The sequence below is a fragment of the Hylobates moloch genome, unplaced genomic scaffold, assembly GCF_009828535.3.
Source record: "Hylobates moloch isolate HMO894 unplaced genomic scaffold, HMol_V3 SCAFFOLD_18, whole genome shotgun sequence".
Classification (NCBI taxonomy): Eukaryota; Metazoa; Chordata; class Mammalia; order Primates; family Hylobatidae; genus Hylobates; species Hylobates moloch.
In genome coordinates, this window is record NW_026652293.1 from 52025009 (window position 1) to 52044661 (window position 19653).

The 19653-nt window shown below is 42.7% G+C and overlaps 1 protein-coding gene across 3 annotated transcripts in view; it reads left to right on the forward strand.

Moving 5' to 3' along the window:
- TGFB2 (transforming growth factor beta 2) overlaps nt 1-19653 on the forward strand; it is a 106002-nt gene that overhangs the window by 5956 nt on the left and 80393 nt on the right. For 2 of the 3 annotated variants that reach the window (XM_032136781.2, XM_058430684.1), the window contains one exon: nt 989-2295. In XM_032136781.2, coding sequence (XP_031992672.1) covers nt 1950-2295 — 346 coding nt within the window. In that variant the 5' untranslated portion in view covers nt 989-1949. Of the gene's footprint in view, nt 1-988; nt 2296-18535; nt 18620-19653 lie in introns of all 3 variants that reach the window. The other variant, XM_058430685.1, reaches the window with a different exon arrangement.

Here is a 19653-nt window from a genome sequence, read left to right on the forward strand (position 1 = left end):
GTAAAACAAACAAATCTACCTTATTCTTTAGGTAAAATTGATGGATCTCTGTTTTCCAGCAGTTCACAAACAGAGGGCTATATTGTAAACAACAAACTAACAAAATAAATTCTAGGATGGCAACCTGTTAAGGTATCCCAGAAAATTAGAGGTAGGACATGAATTTAGAACATTGGAAGGTATGTCTTCAGGACTGGCCTGGCTCTGAGTAGACTAGTGCTCCCTCCCATAGGGGTGTGTGTGCACACATAACACAGGAGGAAAGCCTTCCCTTCTAGAGCAAGTGATTCAGTTTGGGAGGCTGTGCCTGAGCTACACTAAGTAAAAACGGGAGACTTGATTGTCCTTCAACAGACCTGTCCAAAATGACTAGAAAGTAAATACCGTAAATCACTGTTGTCAGGGCGCACATTCCACCTCCTTCCTCCCTTCCCCACAGCGGTCCTCATTTCCACACCCCCTCAACGGTTCGGGGAGAGCTCGTGGTCTAAGTAAAACGAGAGGACTTCTGACTGTAATCCTAGCACGTCACTTTGTTGAAGGCAGACACGTGGTTCAGAGAGAACTTATAAATCTCTCCTCCCCGGCAAGATCGTGATGTTATCTGCTGGCAGCAGAAGGTTCGCTCCGAGCGGAGCTCCAGAAGCTCCTGACAAGAGAGAGACAGATAGAGATAGAAAGAGAAAGAGAGCAGAGCGAGAGCGCAAGTGAAAAGAGGCAGGGGAGGGGGATGGAGAATATTAGCCTAAAGGTCTAGGGAGTCATCCAGGAACAAACTGAGGGGCTGCCCGGCTGCAGACAGGAGGAGACAGACAGCGTCTATTTTAGGGTGGCAAGTGCCTACCTACCCTAAGCGAGCAATTCCACGTTGGGGAGAAGCCAGCAGAGGTTGGGAAAGGGTGGGAGTCCAAGGGAGCCCCTGCGCAACCCCCTCAGGAATAAAACTCCCCAGCCAGAGTGTCGCAAGGGCTGCCGTTGTGATCCGCAGGGGGTGAACGCAACCGCGACGGCTGATCGTCTGTGGCTGGGTTGGCGTTTGGAGCAAGAGAAGGAGGAGCAGGAGAAGGAGGGAGCTGGAGGCTGGAAGCGTTTGCAAGCGGCGGCGGCAGCAACGTGGAGTAACCAAGCGGGTCAGCGCGCGCCCGCCAGGGTGTAGGCCACGGCGCGCAGCTCCCAGAGCAGGATCCGCGCCGCCTCAGCAGCCTCTGCGGCCCCTGAGGCACCCGACCGAGTCCCGAGCGCCCTGCGAAGCGCACCCTCCTCCCCGCGGCGCGCCGGGCTCGCCCCCAGCGCGCGCACACGCTCACACACACACACACACACACGCACGCACACACGTGTGCGCTTCTCAGCTCCGGAGCTGCTGCTGCTCCTGCTCTCAGCGCCGCAGTGGAACGCAGGACCGAACCGCTCCTTCTTTAAATATATAAATTTCAGCCCAGGTCAGCCTCGGCGGCCCCCCTCACCGCGCTCCCGGCGCCCCTCCTGTCAGTTCGCCAGCTGCCAGCCCCGGGACCTTTTCATCTCTTCCCTTTTGGCCGGAGGAGCCGAGTTCAGATCCGCCACTCCGCACCCGAGACTGACACACTGAACTCCATTTCCTCCTCTTAAATTTATTTCTACTTAATAGCCACTCGTCTCTTTTTTTCCCCATCTCATTGCTCCAAGAATTTTTTTTTTCTTACTCTCCAAAGTCAGGGTTCCCTCTGCCCGTCCCGTATTAATATTTCCAGTTTTGGAACTACTTGCCTTTTCTTTTTAAAGGAATTCAAGCAGGATACGTTTTTCTGTTGGGCATTGACTAGATTGTTTGCAAAAGTTTCGCGTCAAAAACAAACAAACAAACAAAAAAACCAAACAACTCTCCTTGATCTATACTTTGAGAATTGTTGATTTCTTTTTTTTATTCTGACTTTTAAAAACAACTTTTTTTCCCACTTTTTAAAAAAATGCACTACTGTGTGCTGAGCGCTTTTCTGATCCTGCATCTGGTCACGGTCGCGCTCAGCCTGTCTACCTGCAGCACACTCGATATGGACCAGTTCATGCGCAAGAGGATCGAGGCGATCCGCGGGCAGATCCTGAGCAAGCTGAAGCTCACCAGTCCCCCAGAAGACTATCCTGAGCCCGAGGAAGTCCCCCCGGAGGTGATTTCCATCTACAACAGCACCAGGGACTTGCTCCAGGAGAAGGCGAGCCGGAGGGCGGCCGCCTGCGAGCGCGAGAGAAGCGACGAAGAGTACTACGCCAAGGAGGTTTACAAAATAGACATGCCGCCCTTCTTCCCCTCCGAAAGTAAGTACTCATTTTGACTTCCATCCCCTGAGGTTTAGCGCTGCCCGGAGCTCTCAAAACCGCAGCAGTTCCCGGGATCGCCCTTCCCTCTTGCGGTTCCCGTTCGGTCTTTTCCCGTTCTCCTGTCCTTCACCCCATCCACCTCCTTTCCAGTTGTATGCCTGAGGCCATCAGGCTTTAAAATGTTTACTTTCTACTTTATTTTCTCCATCTTTCCCTTCCCCCTAACAATTCGGTGCTTTAAAAGGCGTTATTCTCTTTTTCTCTTCCCTGAAGTTCTTTAGTCGGCCACCAGCTAGGAGTCAGCCCCACTCTGTCAAACTAGAGGTGCTCCCAGGGGCAGAGTTAAACTGGTGAATCTTGGTAGGTTTGTTTTCTTTGCTCCGATTGGCGTGGAGCGCGCCGAACTGGTGCACGAAGGGTTAAAAAAAAGTGTCTCAAAACTAGCCTCTCCGGAAGGCGCCCCCTTTCCGTGCTGACCTATCAGCTGGTTCCCCAAGCCTTCTCTATTGTCTCTAACTCCCCGAAAAATGTCAGCATCGCCGAGACAAAACCCGGTTTGGAGACCCCTCGAGAAACCTACCTGGCCCTCAGTCCTTTATGTATCGTTTGCTATCACTAGGTGTTTCATTACCCAAAGGCAAAATCCCATAACCACGTTCCCTTTTCACTTAACCTGGAGTGTAGAAAGGACAACTCCGTTTCTGACTGTGTTTTAAAAGGTTTTGTTCACGTTATTTTAAAGAATACACTCAAACCTGCCTTCTTCACATCTCCAGTGTAGCAGATCATTTTTCTTACTGGTCTGTTATCCTGCTCCTGCCTTTTCGTAGGCTTCCTGCAGTTATTTCAATGCATTCCTAAAACTCAGAGTAGACGACAGACGTATTTTTTTTTTTTTTTTAAACTGGCTTCTCTGAGAACAGTGTCCTCAAAACCAGCTGGCATACAGTAGCAATAGGAGTGAAATGATTTATTGTAGAGGAAGGGAAGAGACAGTGTAGAATGATTTCAGAGTTCTTAAAAAAAAAGGAAAGAAAGAAAGAAAGGAAGAAAAGGGGCAGCAGCATCCACTTGATACCTGAGAGGGTTAAATATCAGGAAGAAGAAAAAGAAAAGTGGGGGCGGGGTGGGGGGAACCTCTTCAACATTTGTGTATTCCAAATCCCAAGTCATAAACTTTTCATTGGTTGCTCATTTCTCTCCTCCCCTTTCCATGCCCTATATACTTGCTGGCTGCCTTTGCAAAGTCTCTGTGTCTTGCCTAAATAGATAATACAGCCATCTTGGTAATTTTCTCTTAAAGGTTCTAATTGCAGGGTGGTGCTTTTCTTTTTTAATATTTATTTTTAGTTTGACAAGTCCTAGCTATGTGACCTGCCATGTCTTGTACTTGATGGTCTCAGAAGTCAGCCCATGTATCTAACCCCAGTCTTCCTAATGACCTTTATTTTGCTGCAACTTCTCCTGTTCTTGTTCAATAGCAGAACAGATGCAGAGAATTCTGGCAAGCAGGATGATTTTATTACTGTAATTATGGCACTATCCACAACAGTGGTGATAAATACACTCCACCCCTGGTTATCCCCTTTGGGAAGTAAAGCTTTCTATCTGGGGTGGAGCCAAGGAGATATTAGGAAAGAAAGTTCATTGTAATTAATCCAAAACCATTGAGACAAACAAGGAGTTCAGTCAGTTTGCTTTCTCTAGCACGTGCATCGGTTCTGCTGGTATTTGGGAAAGCAAAAAGTATGTTATGTAGAACCTGAATAACTCATCTTTCAATGTTTATATGCAAAAGGTCTAATAAACTGCCAGCACTTTTATAACACAGAAAGGAGCTCTGATCTCATTACTGAATAGGTGTGGAGAGAGCAAGGAACCCAAGAGGGCATTAGTTCTTTGTTCTCTCAGGCACACTTTAGTCTGAAGAGCTGAGATGATCCAACCCAGGGTCATGGTCATCAACAAACTGGAAAAATTCCTAGATTATTAGGAGGATTTCAGAGTATGGCATTTGACATCAATGTGTGGATTCTCCTCTCCATTTCACCCCAGCCACCAAATAAATGAAAACCTCTGATATGTCCAGGATAAATAAAACATACTGCCAGTTTTCATACAAAGAATACAGGCTTTAAAAAGTCTGTATTCTGTATGGAAGTTTAGGAGCAGAAAGCCATATTAATAGCAGGTTCGATACTACTGTGCAAGGACTGGATAATTTTATAGAAAATAGGTTAACTGATTTTCCAGCACTTTCTAGTTATATTGGAATACAGCAAACCCTTCCAAAAAAAAGGAAAAAAAGAAAAAAACATATTTTTAAAAAGCAAATTGAAAGTACAGCATTGGCTTATATACCATCTTTCCCTCTTTAGGACTTTTCTGCCTAACTTTTAACTCAGCTGTCACTGAAGTGGCTGTGGGGAGGGAGTGTGCCTGTCATTCCTTGCAGTGAGTCTGGCGAGGGTCATAAGCCCCAGAGATGAAGGCATGGGAAAGATCACTGGTTCATTTTTTACCACCAACTTATTAGCGTTCAGGGAGTGACTTCAGCTCAAGTATTACAAATATGCTCTAATTATACTCAATGAGCTATATATCATTACAGATTGCTGATAGCCCTTTGTGGGACATTTTATAAAGTTCAGACTACATATTTTTAGCAATGTGGAGATTTAAAAGTAAAAATATAAGAGAGATTGTGTATGCTCTCAGGCATATTTTGTCTTAAATATTATCCTTGGCCAAGTATACTATATAAATACAGTAAATATGAATAGAACTGGCCAGGTGCCAATCTCCTAGGATGAATTTTAGTCAAGAATGTATTTATGGGATATAAATAATACTGTGTCAACATTTAAAGAAGGGGTCTGATTAGTTTTGAATTTATTCATATTGATCTTTTCACGTGCTGTTAGTTTAAGACTCAAAGTGGAGTTATGCTAAGGTTTACCGATAGTTTGCCCACTGGGAATTAGTGGACCTCTAGTAGTTTAACAATTCATTTGAAGTTCGAGGCACATCTATTTGAAAGATGCTGCACAACGTTTCAGAAACTTAGGAAGGGTGATTCAATTATACACAGGAAGAATTCAAATAATTGACATGTAAGAATCTGTAGAGAGTTGGACAATCAAAAAGACGAAGAGACACAAAGTTTCGTTTTCTTTCTTTTCTCTCCCGTTTTCATTGTAACCAGTAAGCACATGTTGTGGTTCTAACCCTGGTGATTTTGTACTCCCCCCAACCCCCGCACCCGTACTCCCACGGGAACGTTTGGCAATGTCCAGAGACACTTTGTGTTGTCATGACTGGAGTTGGAGGGGTGCTACCGGTATTTAGTGGGTCAGCCAGGGATGTTTCTAACCATCCTATAATGCATAGGGCAACCCCCCCTCCCAACATCAAATAATTCTCCTGACCACAATGTCAGTAATGCCCCTGTTGAGGAGCCCTGGTATTTGTTTGGGGTTACTGAATTCTGTTAACCGTACCATTTAGAAAATAATAACAAAAATAAAATACCTTTATGATCAAAGCATATTCAAATGAGAATACTGAATAGGAGGATAGTCAGATAGTTATCTTAATTAAATGGAGTGTAGATTAGACCATCATATACGGTATGTACTTTATTTTTTGTGGTCTTAAAGCCCCTAAATTAGAGACATCAAAACTTCCCATTTATTTAGCTTAAGTGGTGGTGTTGACCTATCCATTACTAGCTTCAGTCAGCAGCAGTGTGATGTTAGAACAGAGAAAGAAGAAGTGAGGAATTATCATGGATTCTCCTTGCAAGGGAAATAAGCAGTTTGTGTTAATAAAGAGTGGAATCTCCAAGCTAGGCAATGGAAGAAAGTAAATAATCATCTTGATTTATTCTACCATTTTGAAGTAGAGACACTAAAAATATACAGCCTGAAAAATCACAATGAGATTTCCTTTGTAGTTGTTTCACATGAATGTTAAACATTTAACATGAAGCAATCTCCTTTTCTATTTCCTCTGTAATTTTCCAAGTTAAATTGTGGAATGTAGAATGAATACCAATGACACGATGGTTTTGGGGAATGTGACTTAGCATTCAATTCATGAATATGTCTTTCTATATACAAGTTGCCGGTCTGTTGGCCACTTGCCCAATGACGGAAAATGTTAGCGATTGCTGGAACATAGTGGTATTTTTGCTTTATGTAGTAAGTATTTTTACTATTTTATTTTTTAGGATTCTCTGTGTGTGTGTTTATATGTGGGTGTATGAGATTGAAACAGAAAGAAAAAGAGAGCATATCAAAGACAGACTTGAACTTCTTGACTTCCAGAATGATTGAGTTATTAATATACAACAGACCGAACTTTAATTCTCCCTTTTTTATTGCATCGTTGCTTGTACTAACTCTAGTGTCTAATTGTTGTTACATTTAAGTTAGGTCACGTGCTCCTCCTTCAGGATATCCTCTTTTTTTACTTTTCAAAGACTAGAAAAACCTCTCAAAGAAGTATACTATTTATAACTAAAGCAGTTGGGTCGTCTTTGTTGCCAAGTGAGGCCAGCCAGCTTTATGCCTCTCCTGAGAAGATCCCACCCGATGAAAGAGGGGCTGTGCAGAGGTTGGGAGGCAGGTGGGGACCTCTCCACCTCACAGAAGGAAGGAGTTGGGGGAGCCCACTGTGTCTCCACAGCAACCCCTGTGGTCTACTCGAGGAGTTGCACTTTTTGAATGATGACTTCTCCCTGGTGAAAAGATGATGATGTAACCTAGTTGCAGCATCTTTCATATAAAGATATGAAAGAATGACAGATCATTTTTCCTAGAGGAAACTGAGATGTGAAAAAAGGGCTAATGACTCACTGTTGAACCCACATCAAATCTGGGTTAGAACCAAGGAGGTCACTGACTTGTAGGCCTTCGCCCAGAGATTACAACACACTTTAGGCTGCATATTTAGAAGGTTCGAGAAATTAGAGTGGAGGCTCCTGGCCCTGGGAGAGGTGTGCAGGGTCACCACTGGAGTGGGACTCTGGCCCACTGCCACTCCAGCCCGCCTCCCCCTGCCCCTTGCCCACCGCACCCACCCCCCACCCCGCCCCATTATAGGTTCAGGAGTAAGGTGAGCAGCCCAGCAAGAGACTGCATGGAAGAGCTCTGGAAATAGCCCTTTCCGCTATCTTGATGTAGCATGTCCGGTACTGATGGGCTCCCGGAGAGAGAATTTGGATTTGCCAGATGTGCTTGCTCTATTTAGGCAGCACTTCTGCTCAAGGGTGTATTCCATTTTGCAGATTCTGCACAGCTTGACGAAATGTGGCTCTGCCTGAGATAAACAAATGTCCATTGTCATTTTGAAGGCATATGAGTGCTTTCATTTTAAAAAATATCCTTTAAACAATGATAGTTTTTAACCTGGGAATTCAACATTCTCCAGGTATTTTATTTTAGATTTAATAATATGTTAGGGGATTCTTTGATGGGTTTGTTTAGACTGAAAAGTTTGCTTCTGTCATTTGTTTGGAATAAATTTGCACCATGCTACAACCACAAGCTGCTTTTGATGGTTGGCTGTTTTGTTTCTTTTCAAAGTGCTGATATCCAGAAGTGGGTGTTTAACTGCACCACACTCTCACCACTACCTTACTTCCTGAATTGGCTTGGTGGTCTTTACTCTGAATAAAACTTCCCCTTGGCCTCTTCTCCACCATCTCTAAATTGCCTTCTTTTCCTTTGTTGTGATGAAATGTCTGCATGGATGGATGGTCGCATGCTCACATATCATGTCCCATTTGATACTCTACTGAGTTTGTGGGAGACAGCACCCCCTTTACTTAACCAGGCCTCAGTTTCTTCCCTTGTAAAGATGAAGAAAGTAACACTCGCCTTCTAGCGTTGTAAGGATTGATGATGACATATGTGAAGAAGCACCTAGTGCAGCTGCTTCTGGCATGGAGTAGGCCTTCTTTGCCTGGCAGCAATTCTCTGAGTCTCAAATGCCTTTGACTTTAGGGTGTACCATTATTTTATGTGCCACTAAGAAAAAAAATCACTCCAGTGATCATGCCATTGATTTTAAGAGAGGGTCTGGATTTTAGAGAGATGAAAATGTGATTATAAGCGATACCCTAGGAACCCCTTCCATGAACCTCGGATATCTTGGAACCCCCAGCTCATTCTTTCCTTTGCGATAGTTACACTCAGTGGATCTCTTTCCTTTGCTCACTCAGATTGTTCCTTAGGTGGCCTCTGCCACTTCAGGGCAGGGATGGGATGGGACTGGAAACAGAGAACATAGGGTTGGTAATTCACCATGTCTAGCACTATCTAGTTCTCCTATGAGAAGCCCTGAGAGTTTAGGCTATTAGATTCAGGCCTTTCAGGGTCTGGTCCCTCCTCCTTGCTCAGCCCCTCCTCTCACTAAATCCCTGCATGAAAACTATACTCCAGTCACATTGTCCTCTTTGCCTTTACCCAAATGGGCGATTTATTTTCATGCCTCTGGGGTCTTTGTTTATGCTGTTTCTTCTACATAGAGATCTATCTTTTCACACCTTTAAAAATCCTTCTGCCTGGTGTGGTGGCCCACGCCTATAATCTTAACACTTTAGGAAGCTGAGGCGGGAAGATCACTTGAGGGCAGGAGTTGAAGACCAGCCTGGGCAACATAGCAAGATCTTGTCTCCACAGAGAATTTAGCTGGGCCTGGTGGTGTGTGCCTGTAGTCCTAGCTACTTGGGAGGCTGAATCAGGAGGACTGCTTGAGCCTAGGAGTTTGCGGCTGCAGTGAGCTATGATTGCCCCGCTGTCCTCCAGCCTGGGCAACAGAGTGTGACCCTGTCTCTAAACATAACAAAATAAAACAAAATATTTCTGGGCGTAGTCAGATGCCACCTCCTTAGAAAACCTTCCTTGATTGTCCTAGTCTTATTTAATTAGCTCTTCCTTTGCACTCTTACTATACCAATGGTTATGTCTATCTCTCCCTCTTCTCTTTTGATCTTAGTAAGATCTAACTCTGTTCTGGGCTGTCTTCTTCATTGGTTTGTAGACTGCTCCAGGAACAGAAATCAAGTCTAACTTATCTATATTCTTATAGGACTTAGCATATTGTGTTTGATCAAGGAATGTTTGACAAATGAATGAGCATTCCCTTTAGAGAATAAGATTGAACTACAGGAAGAAGAAGAATCTGTGAGTTCAAGGAGGTGTCAGGGCCAGGAGATGTGAAGAGATGAAATGTTCTGACCTTCATTATCAGGGAAAATGTGTCTGATGGGTCATGTCGCTATGCTAAAGAGCACAGGGCTTCTCATAACCATATATTTTCTGTTTCCAATTCTCAGATAATAATGAAGTTGGTGATAATGATGATTAAAGCTAACCTGTATTGAGGACTTCTTACAGGCCAAGCATAGCTAACCTTTATTGAAGACTTATAGGCCAAGCATAGTTTTAAATATTTTACATGTACATACTCTTTAATACTCACAAGCAATCCTATGAGGTTAATACTCATATTGTCCCTTTGACAGCTTAGGAAATGGAAATAGCTATTTCTATTAGTGATGTGTTATGGAAATTAGACTTTCAGCCACCACAGGTAATAGAAGCCCTAATACAGAGCCCAGGAAATAGAGAGCATGACCTTTCTTGCCCTCTTGATAAATGATGTAATACATACATGAGAGAATGGTGACTCTCCTCTGTTAACAAGAATTACATTCACAAGCGCTGAGAAAATATACCTCTGAAGCACACAACCTGGGTTTTCTTTTCTTGCCTCGAACACATTCAACTTTTATTTACGCACTTAATTGATACAAAAAGTGTGATTTGTTAAGCCTTTGATTGTTTCTGTTTGTTTGTTTGTGAGACGGAGCCTTGCTCTGTTGCCCAGGCTGGAGTGCACTGGCACCATCTTGGCTTACTGCAACCTCTGCCTCCCGAGTCCAAGCGATTCTCCTGCCTCAGCCTCCTGAGGAGCTGCGATTACAGGCATGTGCCACCATGCCCAGCTAATTTTTGTGTTTTTAGTCAAGATGGGGTTTCACCATGTTTGCCAGGCTGGTCTCGAACTCCTGATCTCAAGTGATCCACCCCCCTCGGTCTCCCAAAGTGCTGGGATTATAGACCTGAGCCACCGTGCCCAGCCTTGGTTTTGTTTTTGAACTGCAATCATTTTCCTCACAAAAATTTTGATAAATTTTATTGATAGGATATTCCTGTTTCAGAGAATTAATTTATTTGGGAAGGCAAGATGATATACAATGAGCATGATGACTTTGGAGCTAGACAGACCCATTAAATAAAGAAAGGAGAATAAATAAATGGGAATTGTACCAAAGGAATCTCAAAGGCTGAAAGGGAAGCGGTAACATCAAAGACAAGAAATCCTACTCCAGGCCTGTGGCAATTGTTAAAGAGTGGTCCTGTTTTGGTTAGCAACTTGGCTCTCTCAGTGCAAGTTATTAAAACTGCCTCATTGATATTTAAGTTGCTTCCTACCGAATTCAGATCTTGGCTCTACTGTTGTCGGCTTTGAAGCTGGATTTGAAACCTCCCTTCACTTAGCCCAGCCTCAGTTTCTTCACTGGTAAAGAAGAACATCGACTTTCTAGGGGTTGTAAAGGATGATGTGTGTGAAAAAGCACCTGGTGCAGCTGCTTCTGGCCTTCTTTGTACAGTAGCTATTATTCATCGAATCGCATTGACTTTAAAATGCAACATTATTTTATGTGCCACTAACAAAGAAATATCACTGCCCATTTAACTGTTAGTTATAACATTAACTAAATATCACTGCCAGTTAACTCAGCCATTGATTGTAAGAGAGAATCTGGATTTTAGAAATAATAGAATATGAAAAATATATAGAATCAGTGAAATCACATAAATTTATGTGAAATGAAAGAATAGCAGTCTGTGTGCACATGGTATAGAGTGCTGTAGCAGAAGTACATGGAAAATGAAATTAAGTGGAGGCATGACATCTGCCCTCAGAAACGTTTTCTAGTTAATGAATGTTAGGAGCCCATCTGTGGAATCAAGAACAGGAGATCCACATAGTTTATACTCCTCCCAGTGAGAGTCTTGGAAATCAAAAATTTCTTGTTTTTATTTTATTTTTGACATCTCAAGATTTACCATTTGTTTCAAAGGGTATATACATTTTTAGGGGAGTTTTTTTTTTTTTTTTGAGACAGTCTCACTCTGTTGCCCAGGCCGGAGTAAGTGGCACAGACATGGCTCACTGAAGCCTCCATCTCCTGGGCTCTAGTGATCCTCCTGCCTCAGCCTCTAGAATAGTTGGGACCACAGGCATGCCCCACCATGCCTGGCTAATTTTTTCAATTTTTTGTAGAGCTGGGGTGTCATCATGTTGCTCAAGCTGGTCTTGAACTCTTGGCCTGAAGCAATCCTCCTGCCTCTGCCTTCTAAAGTGCTGGGAATCACAGATGTGAGCCACCGCACCCAGCAGGAAAAATTGTTTAACTATTTGTACTGATCTCTGAAGGTGCATGTGTGTCACATAGTACTTGCCTCTTTATTTTTCTGGATCCCAAAGTCCAAAATCAAAGAACAGAGGGGATGTTGCCTATAAAAGGCTGACATGCAGACAGGGCTTCTTTGTAATGTGCTTCTGGGGCTGGTTTCGCTTCTCCTCACAGGTGCCCTGTCTCTCATCACCTCCACTAGTTGAAAAGAAGCCAGGACATTTGGAGTCAAGGCTGAGGCAGGTCAGGCAGCTGTGGTTATACTCTTGTAGACCTCATTTCACCTCCACGACCAAGCATTGGCCACAGCCGCCTCTTAGCCTTCAGGCAATTCATTTTAAAGGAGGCTTTAGCAATAGTATGACATTACGGTGTAGAAATCTAAAAGAGGAGGCCGGGTGCAGTGGCTCACGCCTGTAATCCCAGCACTTTGGGAGGCTGAGGCAGGCAGATCACCTGGGGTCAGGAGTTTGAAACCAGCCTGGCCAATATGATGAAACCCTGTCTCTACTTAAAATACAAAAATTAGCCGGGCATGGTGGTAGGCGCCTGTAATCCCTTGGGATTACTTGGGCGGCTGAGGCAGGAGAATTGCTTGAACCCGGGAGGCAGAGGTTTCAGTGAGCCAAGATTGCACCACTGCACTCCAGCCTGGGAGACAAGAACAAGACTTCATCTGAAAAATGAAAAAAAAAAAAAAAAAAAGAAATCTCAAAGAGGAAGCTGGATGAGATGAAGGGGAGGGGCTGGTCGAGAGTCACTGCAGAGGGTTTGAGGTGTAGAAATGATATCAGAGAGGGGAAGCCACACTAAGGCCTTGGGTAGTTGTTCACAGTGCAACATATTCTTTCAGTGAGTTGGCATCCAGGCTTTCCTGGGGCAACCTGGTAACACCACTTCAGTGATGTGGAAAAACATTGCTGTCCAAGAGGAACTGAATTCACTGGCTTTAGTGTCTGTTAGGAGGGAAAGCCTCGTCGTGCTGAGAAAGCGATCCTCCCTGGGCCGGGACCATCCCTTCATTCTCTCAAATGAACGCTTGGATTTGTTACTGCCTGATAAGTCAGAAATGTTTGGCTTACATGTTCCCTTAACCACAATGACTTGAGGAACTTAAGGCAAATGGAAAATGCTTCCTGGATATTGTAAAGTCCAAACCTTCTGGAAATAGTTTGAATGCATTTCCATCCCTCCACAGGCAGCTGTTTTTCTCTCACACCAGCATGTTCCACTAGCGTGTCCCTGTCCCTCAGGCCTTCCAAGCTACCTATACGTCGGTAATTATGAAACAGGTTATTTCTGAAAAAGAGACACTGCGTTTCTGAAGAAAAAGTCATGGAACAGCTATTTAAGAATAACACTGCTCTTTTGGAGTTGTCATTTCAGGAAGTACTGTAGCATCTTTTTGGTCTTCCGAAAGAAAAAGAAAAACATTGTGACTGTGACTTTGGCTCTGTTTATTTTGCTTTTCTTATCTAACCCACACGACACTGACAAATATCACATCTGTCTTGACAAGCTAGTTTGCAAATAACTATTCATTCATAATTTTAGGCTGTTGTAAGAATCCTTATTTGTTACTTCATCTTGTGAGCAAGAATGCAAAATTTGGTTTTGAGAAAGACACTGAAATGACCGCAAGTCCACTGGTCTTTGCAAATCTCTCTATCTGAAAAAGATGACTGTGTACTTTTTAGTGGATTTTGAGAGCACTAAAATATTTATTGTTGCCAAAACATAAATGGGAATTTTCTGAGAAATATAATTTAATTCTAAAATTTTGGATTCATTTCAGTGTTGGTAATGTCAATGCTTCTTAGACTAAGTTTATCAGGGATTTTTCTGTTTACACCAGATGTAGCAGTAACTTTGTCATTTCTTCTATTTCGATTTTTTAAAAATATGATCATTTATTCCCCTATCTATTGGCTTAATCTCATTTTTCACTTTTGCTTTGACATCTTATGGCAATATGACTGAAATTGTTTCTACTTCCTTTATAGTGAACTCTTTTTTTTTTTTTTTTTTTTGAGTCAGAGTCTTGCTCTGTCACCTAGGCCGTAGTGCAGTGGTGCGATCTCAGCTCACTGCAAGCTCTGCCTCCCGGGTTCACGCCATTCTTCTGCCTCAGCCTCCCGAGTAGCTGGGACTACAGGCGCCTGCCACCATGCCCGGCTAATTTTTTTTAGTAGAGACAGGGTTTCACTGTGTTAGCCAGGACCTCGTGATCTGTCTGCCTCAGCCTCCCAAAGTGCTGAGATTGCAGGCATGAGCCACCGCGCCCAGCAGTGAACTCTTAGAATAAAACTGCTGGCTTAGAAACTCCAAAAAAGTGTGAATGACTTATTCTGATTCTACTTTAGAAGGAGAAAGAAACAATCACAGATGGAGGACTTTTCTGTGCAAAGGATGGGTGGTTTGGTCAAGGAACGGTCCCCCCAGAGGTCGGTCAGGGCTTTCTGTGGGAAAAATGTTTCTACATTCAAGTTCATCCTTGGCATTTTGGGCTCTGCAGGTTAAAGAGAGGGAGACAGAGGAAGGAGTGCTCCAAACCTTCTGACTCCTACCTGGAAGTAGCCAAGCAGAAGCAAAGCTGAATAATAGCCATGACCTCAGGCTCTGAAGCAGCAGGTTCCACCTTCAGATGTATCTGTTAACCTTCACCACCCTGGGTTGCGTGTACCTGTCTTCACTGTTTTCTATCTGAGATATCTTGAGGCATTTTTAAAACATTAAGTTGTTTTGAATAGTAATTTAGTCACTCATCTCTATCTCTTCATAGTATTAAGCCTTAGGTTATTATATGTGTTAACTAAAGTCACTGATCAGATCTCTAAACTAAGTCCTGAACTGCCACGGTTCCACCTACTAAACTTACACTTTTCTTCTATGTAGAATGAGGTGACCAGTGCTAGTTTGTCCTGGAGAGAGATATATTTCAGAAGAATTCCACTGTCAGAAAATATCACCATCAATAATGAAACTTTGTGTGTAAAGTCATGTCTAATTTTATTAACTGTTTTTCACAAGTACTCATGACAGAAAGAGGGTCTTGATCCAAGCTGACCCTGAATTGTTATACATTTGGATCGGTTTTCCCTTTCTTGCTGAGAATTCTCTAAGAAGAGTAGAAACTCATTGTAGTTCAGTGTTGGGAGGAATGATTGTACCCACTTACAGAGTTGCTGTATCACAAGAGAGATGCATTGTTTGTGTGGAGAGGCTGGAGGGATTAGGGCAGGAGCTTATTTGATAGGAGTTTAGTTGTACATTTGTAAGACATCTAATTTTACTTAAGATATCATTGCAGTAAGAATGGCTTTATCTCTATCCTATAGAAACTCACACTACACAAAACCACTACCTACTCAGAACAAATAGCCCTTATGAGGGAATAATTTTTCCTCGATTCACCTGATTGGATTGTTTTGAGGTCAAAGGAGGTTTTGTAAAAGGCCTTGTTAACCTGCAAGGCACAATAACCTGTACCAGGGTTCTCAAATTTTACCATGCAAAATAATTACTGATGTACCTTTATGAATGTAGATTCCCAAGCCTTTGTCACCCACCCCAATTCAGATTATAGTTCAGTTCGTTTTAAGGTGGGCTCCAGAAACCTGCATCTTGATAAGAAGGCCAGGTGATCCTTCTGCAGATAGTTCAGAAACCTACTCAGGAAACACTGTGTATTTTTGTTTTGTTGCTTTATTTCTTAGCTGTGTCATTGCAGGCAAAAATAAACCCCAACATTTTTATAGTTAATTAACTTCATAGTCATTTAATTACTTTGTAAATTACCCATGCAAAGTTTTAATTCTAGGACTGTTTTTATTTTATGACTTGTGTTACCCATAGTCCCCATCATAAATTAGTGAGTGCCTGCGTTCTTCTAAAAATATCATGTTTCTCACATGGACACAGTGAGGGGAACAACACACACTGGGGTCTGTTGGTGGGGAGGGGGTAGGGAGAGCATCAGGATTAATTGCTAATGCATGCAGGGCTTGATACCTAGGTGATGGGGTTGATAGGTGCAGCAAACCACCATGGCACACGTTTACCTATGTCGCAAACCTGCACAACCTGCACATGGATCCCGGAACTTAAAATAAAATAAAATTTAAAATAAAAAAGTTATGTTTGTTAAGACTATAAATGCCTCAGATTTTGAGAATTGTTTACATTTCTTTGTTACAAAGCCTTTTCGCATATATCCAAAGCCTCACTGTTCTAAACAGAGTGTATCCATACCTCATTGCTGCTTCAGTGATGTAGATTATTGAAAACTGATTTTTTTTCTTTTTTTGAGATGGAGTCTCACTGTGTCGCACAGGCTGGAGTGCAGTGGTGTGATCTTGGCTTACTGCAACCTCCGCCTCCTGGGTTCAAGCGATTCTTCTGCCTTAGTCTCCTGAGTAACTGGGACTACAGGCACGTGGCACCACACCCAGTTCATTTTTGTATTTTTAGTAGAGACGGAGTTTCACCATATTGGCCAGGCTGGTCTCGAATTCCTGACCTCGTGGTGTGCCTGCCTTGGCCTCCCAAAGTGTTGGGATTATAGGCGTGAGCCACCGCGCCCAGCCTGAAAACTGATTATTTTAAAACTAAGGTTTGCTTTCTGTGGACTGAACAATCATTAGCATCCTTACATCTCTATCTCATTCATGGTCTTAACTTCTAAGGCATTGGATCAGCACCAGAGCTCCCTGTCCTCCTGCCTTGCTTAAAAACAAAAAAGAAAGAAAGGAAAGAAGAGATTTTAGTACTGCTTTATAGCAGAGTGAAAGTAAACCAAAGGTGCATACTTGAGAACTGCAGGCTGGAAATTGCAAGTGACAATAATTACCTCATCTTATTCCCACACAGACTTCCTATGACCTGGGTGACCTTGGGATCTGAATTCTGTTTAATAGAATTGTCCCTCTTCTGCACCACGGCGTACACTGGCCTGAAGAAGGTGCTGTTTCCCAGGAAAAGCACTTAAATCCCCCCAAGAAATGCATAGGGCCATAGTTCGAAGAAAAAGTATTGCTAACCAAGTGACTTACTCTGCATATTCTACCTTTCTCTGGTTGTATTCTTTGGGATTTTTATTTAAGATAACTTTCAGCATCTCTTTTTAAAGGTCAGATACGAATGAGAAAACTTTGTTTGACTTGTTAATCTTGTGACAAACAGTTTATATCAGTGTAGCTTCCTGTCTTTGCTGACTGGTTATTTGAGGGAATTTTCTTCCTGTAAGACTGTGGAGAAGCCTCTAAAAATAAACAGCTTGGTTTCTTATTGGTGGGAACATATGTGAGCAGATGTCAGCTGGAAGCAGCATATGGTGGCAACATGATAGCAGTATGTGCTTATAGAATCCCTGCTGTTGGGTCTTCGTCTTCCATGCCACACTGGCCAGTCAGAGCCCCATATCTCAGTTCCGCCTAGAAGGTGTAATCCATACATTTGTGAAAAATCTGCCACTGGGATCTTGATAGTGGGCTGAATATTGGACACGGTAAGTTCCAGAGTATGGAAAAAGTCTTTGCTATCCATTTAAAAATTGAGTGATAAGAGGCACACATATGGAAAAAAAAAATTAAGAGAAAAGTCCACAAAGCCTTTGTCTTGTGTTGAAAGTTTTCAAGTCAGGTCTGAATAGTGGCAGTGTTACTTCTAGCAGACGTGCCCTATAAAAATGGAAGGTGCATGGACTCTTAAAGTATGTTAGGAGCCAGGAAAGAATGATATTCGTACCAGGCCTTAATAGGCAGTCAGGGCTTCTTTTGTCACACAAGTTAGACAACTGCTCATATTCCTTGACCACCTTTTATTTGTCAGTCTGTTTTAAATATATCATCTCATTTGAATTTTATAAAAACCCTCAGAGGTAGGGTTATGTCTGCCTCATCTTACAGACTTCTCCATGGATTCACAGGAAATCAGTGACAGAACAGGGGTTTGAATTCACATCTTCTTCTGCAAAAATTCTATATTTTTATTGACCCTTCCACCAATAGAAAAACTTTTGAACACTCAGCAATATTTCCTCTTCAATTTGAGGTATTTTGGGGCGGGGGAGGGAGTGTGCTTTCTTTTCTAAGAATATGGTGGGCAAAATACAAATTGGGTTTCTATTACTTTAAAGAAAGCGAAGTTCAAATTTTCCAGATGTAATAACTATCGTGGAAGATGCGTTTAGTCCATTTCAGAGAGCCCTAGCTTTTTGAACTGTAGGTAAGTAGCCCCAAACCAATATTCACTTGTATTTTTGACTCATTCAAGAAGGAGTTTTCACATGCGGGTTAGAAATAATGACAGGTGGTTTTAAGAACACTGAAATCTAGGCCAGCCAAATGAAAACCAAAGTTTTATTCTTAATTGGTAGGCTGTCTTTTGTCAAAGGAGGTCAAAGCCTTTCTTATTCATCTTTAATATAAATCAAGGTATTTATTTTACCGTTTCAGTATGTAAATTGTACGCTGTTATTTTAACATTAGAACGTGCTAAAGGGAAAATTGAATTCAGGAGTCTGACTGCTGGCTAAGGGATGCCAGAAGATCTGGGACTAGAATCTGGAATCCTCCTTAGATCCTCAGTGTCTAATCCCCTAGCCCCAGGTAGCAGGGACCTTATTTCTGGGGAAATGATAAGAACATTCAATGAGTCTCTCTTCTACTTTGAATCTTTGTATAGTTCTGTGCCAGACATCTCTTCAGTAAAATAGCTAATGACTGTGCTTTTTAAAACTCCTAGCTGTCTGCCCAGTTGTTACAACACCCTCTGGCTCAGTGGGCAGCTTGTGCTCCAGACAGTCCCAGGTGCTCTGTGGGTACCTTGGTGAGTACACTTGTCTGCTTTATTCCTCGTTTGACATAGTTATATCAAATCCATCTTTAGTGTTTGTCTCCTGTGGGGAACTTGCCAGAGGCAAGATGAGATTCTGAAATGCAGCCTTGTAGCTGAGCGATCACAAAGGTGCCTAGAATTTTTTTTAGTAAGAGTTTACATGAGGAAAACTGATGAATAGCTTTGAAGTAATACAATGACTATATTGCAGCATGTAAAAGAATGACTTGGGATGAGATATGTGTTTTAGGGGTCACAGAGTGATTTGACATACACCTTTCCTGATCCCCATGGAGGCCACTCTCTGGAGGGTTGGACAGCATGGCCTGAATGTCAAGGAGATGTTCCTTTTTATATCTTATTTGTATCTATGTTCTTGTTCTTGACACGTAGTAGTTGTTCAATTAATGTTTCTTGTCCTGAACCAAAGTGAAAGGAGATTTTCTCTCCTTGAAGGTTCTAGAGCAAGCTTGTCCAACCCTCAGCCTGCATGCATCCCAGGATGGCCTTGAATGCGGCCCAACACAAATTTGTCAACTTTCTTAAAAAATTATGAGATTTTTTTTGCAATTTTTTTAAAGCTTATCAGCTATCATTAGTGTTAGTCTATTTTATGTGTGGCCCAAGACAATTGTTATTTTTCCAGTGTGGCCCAGGGAAGCTGAAAGATTGGATGCCCCTGCTCTAGAGGGAGACCTGTCGGGGAGTTATGCTGCTGATTATTTGTGACCTTTGTATTGACATGTCTGGTTTGCATAAGGAAATGGATCATCGTGGGTCAGGCCCTCAGCTAACTGGACATGTGAGCTTGCCACTTGCTCAAACCACTTAGCCCTGACCCTCGGAGCAGGTGCAAGCTCCTCAGAGCCAGCACCAGGTGTTAGGCCGAGGGGTACAAAAGCCAGAGGTCCTCACCCCTTTCTTACTGGGAACACTGATTAATTCAGCCATTTATTGAATGCTTACTATATGCTGGACAATGAGTCCACAACAAAGAATAGAGCTTGGGTGATCCCGACACTCAA